This window comes from Cavia porcellus, unplaced genomic scaffold (assembly GCF_034190915.1).
Source record: "Cavia porcellus strain 051 isolate PalLab524CR breed Dunkin Hartley unplaced genomic scaffold, mCavPor4.1 scaffold_8, whole genome shotgun sequence".
In the NCBI taxonomy this organism is placed as follows: Eukaryota; Metazoa; Chordata; class Mammalia; order Rodentia; family Caviidae; genus Cavia; species Cavia porcellus.
This window is the reverse complement of record NW_026947491.1, coordinates 16,664,317-16,671,156: the sequence shown is the minus strand read 5'-3', so window position 1 is coordinate 16,671,156 and position 6,840 is coordinate 16,664,317. Positions and strand designations below refer to the sequence as shown.

The following is a 6,840-nucleotide window of genomic DNA, read 5'->3' as shown; positions in this document are numbered from 1 at the left end:
GTCTATCTGTTCTTACACAATCAAAAACAGTATGGTTTATTTTTTGGTATAACTGTTAATAAAATTACAATGAATTTGAGTTCATAAAAATATAAGCATAAAAAGCCAAATGTTGGTGAATAGAAAACAAAATGTTATGTAAATCATAATACTAACATAGACTTGAAAGCAAAATACATGAAATTACAAACTTGATATGTTGGGATATATCCAGGTGTTCTACTAGGATATGAAAAACCAAAGGTTTTCTAATATACAGATTGTATGAAAACAACTCGTATTTTTAAAACTCAATGTTCACATCTCTAAATATGCATATACATGCATACATACTATAACTTTAAATTTAAAAAATTATTTTACAACCAATGTTTTATATATATATATATATATATATATATATATATATATATATATATACCATGAAAACTAAAATCAAAGTTACTGGGAAATTCCATCAATTAAAAAACAATAAAATTTGTTTCCTTAAAGGGCATACTTCCCAATATTAAAAACAAAACAAAATCAAAACTATACAAATACTAATCCTACTTGAAGTGAGAAATAAAATTCAATTCCCCCTATTTAATTAGAAAATACTATATATTAACTTGAAAGACAATGACTTACACAAAAATATGTCTGTATTTTTTATAGTAAAAAACATGGATACTTAGACATTTACTGAAACACAAAAGGAATACATTCTAGGGTATCTCCCTCAGAGTGGTTTTTTCTGGAAAATTTATGAAGAAATGATAACAAAGTTCCCATTTAATTTGTACATATCTCCACTATATGAAGAATTTTCACAAGATTTTCAAAATAGGCTTACATGTTTAGGGATTCTCTCCAGTGTAACTTGTTTCTATTTTGTAAAAAGTGTATATTGAATGCTTTCTTCACATCACTTAAACACAAAGCGTTCCTACCCAGTGTGAGATCTAGATAAGTTGAAGATATAGTAGCAAATCTTTTTTCATAAGACTGCCACGCTAGGGATTCTAATCTGTGTGAGTTTTTTCATGCCTTTGGCAATATCTGTGAAGTGAATGCCTTTCCACACTACTTGCTTGTTTCCTTAGGGAAACAAGCATAGGTTTCTTCCCTATGTGACTTTTTCATGTACACAGTAAGAACCCTTTGTTGTGAATGCTCTTCAACATTCATTGAACTCATAGTTTCCCCCCAGTGTTTGAGTATTTTCATGTATTTGACAGCATTATTGTGTAAAGAATGTTTTCCCACATTCATTGCATACATAAAGTTTCTCTTCACTGTAATTTTTTTAATGGCTTTAGAGATACCTGTGTGTAGCAAATGCCTTCTCACATTGCTTGCAAACATATGGTTTTTTCCGTGTGAATTTTTTCACATTCTTTATAATAACTCTGTAGTGAATGCTTTTCCACGTTGCTTGCACACAAGAGGTTTTTCCACAGTGTGACTCTTTTCATGTCTATTATGAGAATTCTTTGTAGTGAATGCTTTTCCACAATGCTTGCACACATAAGGTCTCTCACCAGTGTGCATTCTTTCATGTTTTTGACAGTGTTGGTTTATAGAGAAGGCTTTCCCACATTCCTTGCACACATAAGGTTTCACTCCTGTGTGAGTTCTTTCATGGATGTTATAAGAATTCTTTGTAGTAAATGCTTTTCCACATTGCTTGCACACATAAGGTTTCTCACCAGTGTGAATTCGTTTATGTATTTTATAAGAATACAACCTAGTGAATGCTTTTCCACATTCCTTACACATATAAGGTTTCTCCCCAGTGTGAGTTCTTTCATGTTTTTTACAAGTACTCCGCAAAGTGAATGCTTTCCCACATTCCTTGCACACATAAGGTTTCTCCCCAGTGTGGGTTCTTTCATGTATTTTACAACTATGCTTTGAAGTGAATGCTTTACCACATTTCTTGCATACATAATAACGTTTCTCCCCAGCATGAGTTCTTTCATGTCTTTTATGAACTTTGTGTGTAGGGAATACTTTTCCACATTGGTTGCACACATAAGCTTTTTCCCTTGTGTGACTTTTTTCATGCCTTTTAGAAGAACTCTTTGTAGTGAATGCTTTCCCACATTCCTTGCACACATAAGGTTTCTCCCCAGTGTGACATCTTTCATGTATTTGACAATATCTGTATGTAGTAAATGCTTTTCCACATTGCTTGCACACATAAGGTTTCTCTCCAGTGTGAGTTCTTTCATGTCTTTGGCAGTTACTGTATACGCTGAATGTTTTCCCACATTCCCTGCATACATAAGATTTCTCCCCGGTGTGCATTCTTTCATGTACTTTACAATAACCAATTGTGCTAAATGCTTTCCCACACTGCTTACATGCATAGGGTTTCTCCCCAGTGTGACATCTTTCATGTATTTGACAATAACTGTGCGTAGTGAATGCTTTCCCACATAGCTTGCAAACAAAAGGCTTTTCCCCTGCATGAATCTTTTCATGTATGTTACAAGAATACTTTGTAGTAAATGCTTTTCCACACTGCTTACACAGAAATAGTTTCTCCCCAGTGTGACTTCTTCTAGGTCTTTCACAGGTTTTGTGTGTGCTGAATGCTTTCCCACATTGGTTACCTATGTAGTGTTTCCCCTCCATGTGAAATCTTTCATGAATTTTAAAACAGCTTTGAGTACTGAAAGTTTTCCCATCTCGCTTGCATATACATGGTTTCCTCCCAGTGTGAACACTTCCATAAATCTGAACAGCACTGGGAGTCCTGGAGACTTCCACACTTTTCTTACCTACAATGATCTTGTCTCCAACGTGAGTTCTTTCACTATGTGCACAGCAGCTTTTCCCATATTGCTCATGTTGAAAAGGCATGTTTCCTGTCTGTATTCCTGCATGTTTGAGAAAGGACTGGAGATCACTGCAGATTTTTCCATGTTCATTAAATATACACAGCTGGTCATCAAATCTCAAACATTCATCTGGCTTCAGGCCAATGTAAGGAAAAATGAGTTCATTTTGTGATAAATTCCCAATCAGGAGCTCACTACAGACAAAATTTTCAGCTACTTTTAAAGCAGCTTGTTGCATATCCATATTAGCACCTGGAGTCCAAAAGAACAGATTTTCATATTGATTCCAAGGTTTGTGTTGATACCATTTTACTACCTCTTCATTTCTATAAGAAAAAAGATAAAAGTATCATTCACAAGAAAAAGATTTCTCTATGAAGAATTTACCAGGACAAGTTCTGCTTTGATGCCTGATAAAAATGTTTAAGAACAAATTGAGTGAATACCTCAAATGATGGTGTTCACTTGGGAATTTCAAATTGATAAATATTTACAATACTTGACATCTAATTTCATTTAGGTATTTATATTTTCTGACACCTTTTGTCTCGTCACTCTACCCTTCTCTCTTTACCTAGTCATCTTTCCAATCTCCAACAAGTCAGCCTTTTAGTTCTCTACCACTTCTCAACTTTACTACCTAATTTAAAGTTTGATATCTCATAAAAATTCACTTTATGTGCCTGACTTTTCACTTTACATAAGATAGAATCCATCTTTTTTTTTTTTTTTTTTTTTTTTTTTGGTCTTTTTCCTTTTTATCGGTACCGTGGATCGAACTCACAATTGCACTTATGCCGCTGAGCTAAATCCCCAGCCCCCGAATCCCATCTTTTTTTGTCAAAAGATATGATATTATTCTTTATGGCTGAATACATAACACATGGTTTCAGTGTTGAGAATTAAATAAAGGTCTTAGCATTAAACTATATTTCTAGATTTGTTATGTCATGTTTAGAGAGTCTTCTAGATCAGTAATTTAGAGTGTGAATTTCATGTTGTCATCCTGCTCACTCAGTTTATTAGAGTGCTGGGATTATAAGAAGGTACCACTATGTTGAGCCTCTCCCACGTGATCATTATGGGTACATTCCATGGTACATTCCATGGTAGGCATCCAGGCTGTTACAGCAATTTAGGTATTGTGAATTATTTCCAGAATTTAGGTACTGTGAATACTCATGTACACCCACCCTGCTTTGAGCATGAGTATGCATGTGTAAGAAAGATATGATCATTTAAAACTCTTTCAGAATATACATAGAGAGGCTTGTCTGGATCATACACAAACTTGTATTTTTACATTTGAGACATCTGTATATTGATTATCTAAATGCTCCTATTGTACACTCCTACCAACATCATTTGAGGGTGGCTTCTAAGGCTTTAGAAACATAAATGTACCCAGTTTTCTGGAGGATGTGTTGAAAACATCTATCATTACACTTGCATTAATTTGCCTTTTGAATATTGCTCCCAGGGCAGCAATTTTTTAGATAATGTAATGTCTCATATTCAGATATACACCCAAACATGTAACTTGAAGATGAGTTTCAGTCAATGTCCAAAATTTATCCTTTTCATACATGCCTATGCATAATACCTAAAGGCAATTGATACATTTTCATGATGTTAATCATGAAAGTTTTTTATACTGATGTATAATGTCTCTTGTTGCATAGTGTCCCTACAAAGTTAGTCTGTTATATTAAAGTATTTCTGTATTCAGTGTCAGATTTTATAAAAGCATATGTAGCATACCAGGAGAATTTTTATGACATTAAATAAATGTGAACACAACATCATTTGTCTACTTTCCTAGGTTGTAATATTTGTGCTTATTCAACAACTCTTAGGGAATATTCCTTTTCCTTATGAATGCAAATTACCTTAGATTTCTTGGCAAACATTTGTATTCTTGTTCAACTTGCTGGTTTTCCCAGGTCCTCCCTGAAATACAGTCATAGAAATACAAAAAGTCACTACATCATTATATAAAAATTGGCAGATAGCAATTAAATTCATGGTATTATCATGTTAACAGGCCTGAGATATTCTTCAAAATTTTTTCATGTTCTATTTAATGAATCACTAGTAATGAGTAAGAACCAATGTTCTCTCACTTCACAAATGAGAAAATGATGTCATTCTTACCTATAGCAGTCATATTCATAAATGTTTCCCACATCACATCTCTGTAGAGCTTCTTCTGGGATGGATTCAGCAAAGCCCACTCTTCCATGGTGAAGTTCATAGATACATCCTCCAAGGTCAAGGGCTCCTAAATAATCACAAATGTATTTCTTAAAAGAAGAATGAGGCTCCCATCTATGATATCTGAACTGCTCTTGGAAAAGCTGAATCGAGTTTGATTCCTTCAATCAACGGCATGTCTTGGTCACCAAACCTATGTGAATGGACATATATTTACATAACAATTCTGATACCAGATTTAATTTTTTTTTGTCTTTTTTCTTTTTTTATCAGTACCAGGGATCGAACTCATGACTGCCTTGCTTGCAAGGCAGGTGCTTATGCCGCTGAGCTAAATCCCCAGCCTCTGATACTAGATTCTAATTCACTGCTACAGAAATAGCCAAATTGTAGCACTGATTGTCTGAAATGGTCACAGATACTGTATTTCTGTACTGATTCTAAACAGAGCTCAGGGATGGAACCAGCAAATCACCATCCACAAAACATAGGAGCAGATAAATACCTAATGAATGGTTCTGATAGACCACAGATTATATCTCTTCAAATCTGACTATTCCTAGAATTAAGTCATTCTGCCTCTGATTGTAGTTAGGTAGCATTTTAAAATATGAATTAGATTTGATAAAAAAGTTAATTGCACATTAAATAAGGTTGGTTATTTTGGTCCCCATTTAGAGTTCTGGTTTTCACCCCACAGAAACCATGAGATATTTACATGTATATCCAATTTATTTCACTTAGGAGTATGACATCAATATGCATCTACTTAGCCAGGTATGTCTCAAGCTTATCAGACCAGTACTTTTTCTATAAAACATTTTACTTAAAATATCACTTACAGAAAAAAAAATCACAGTAATAGTTTTAATTGTATGAAAGATAATAAAAAACAAAACCTATCTTGAAATAACAAGCCCACAGGCAGTGGAATAGAGGCATGAAGAAGTTGAAATACGAATATCCTTACAATGTGATATTTATTAGGTTATCCAACAGAAACCTCACATAATCTTTTCATTATCCTAATAATGATATATTAATTAATGTCACCTATTAACTCTTTCAAAACTTCAAAGAGAGGAAAACCGATAACATTTAATTGATGAGACTGTTAAAAGGCCAACAAGTTTCCAAATTTCCATCCTACAACCACCACAGGGATAGTTATATGAAATCAGGGAAATGTAGAGGAGACAATCACAGATGATTTTCTCATCTCTATCTTTATTCAATAGATCTGTAAGCACACTTATGATAATGTGCCATAAGGTTTGGGTGTTTTGCATGTGGATATCCAGTAGTTCCACTATATTTATTGAGGATACAATCCTTTCTCCACTTAATTGCTTTTGTATCTTTGCCAGAAGTCATTTGTCTGTTATGTGGGTATCTATTTTAGAACTTTATATTGGTACTTTGGTGGTTTGTGTATCTTGATATCAATGCTGTTTGTCATGACTGGTTTAACTTTGTGATAAGTCGTGAGACTACAGAGGGTTAGAGCTCTAATTTTGTTCCTTTATCAAAGTTATTTAGACTATTCTGAGTCTTTTCCATTTTTACAGAAATGCAAGCATAAAAAATGTTAATCTTTAAGAAAAATGATGTTGGCAGTTTGATAACAGATTGTGTTTTCTGATCTTTATTATTTTCTTCTATTCAATTTTGGTTTTATTCTGTCTTTCATTTTTAATTTCTTAAGGAAAGATATGAGACTATTTCATAACTTTTTTCTTTTCTCATAAATGTACTTGGTGTTAAAAAAAAAAAAGAAACCATGAGCCAAAATAAAGCA

At 33.5% G+C, this 6,840-nt stretch overlaps 1 protein-coding gene across 3 annotated transcripts in view; it reads right to left on the bottom strand.

Annotated features, from left to right (window-relative positions):
- Nucleotides 1-9: 9 nt before the first annotated feature.
- Nucleotides 10-6,840, bottom strand: part of LOC100723071 (zinc finger protein OZF-like) — a 41,912-nt gene continuing 35,081 nt past the window's right edge. For 2 of the 3 annotated variants that reach the window (XM_063254448.1, XM_003464991.5), the window contains 3 exons: nt 4,983-5,109; nt 4,718-4,778; nt 10-3,154 (listed from right to left, as the gene is read on the bottom strand). In XM_063254448.1, the coding sequence (XP_063110518.1) occupies nt 1,381-3,154; nt 4,718-4,778; nt 4,983-5,082 (1,935 nt within the window). In that variant the 5' untranslated portion in view covers nt 5,083-5,109 and the 3' untranslated portion in view covers nt 10-1,380. The remainder of the gene's footprint in view (nt 3,155-4,717; nt 4,779-4,982; nt 5,110-6,840) is intronic. The other variant, XM_013147230.3, reaches the window with a different exon arrangement.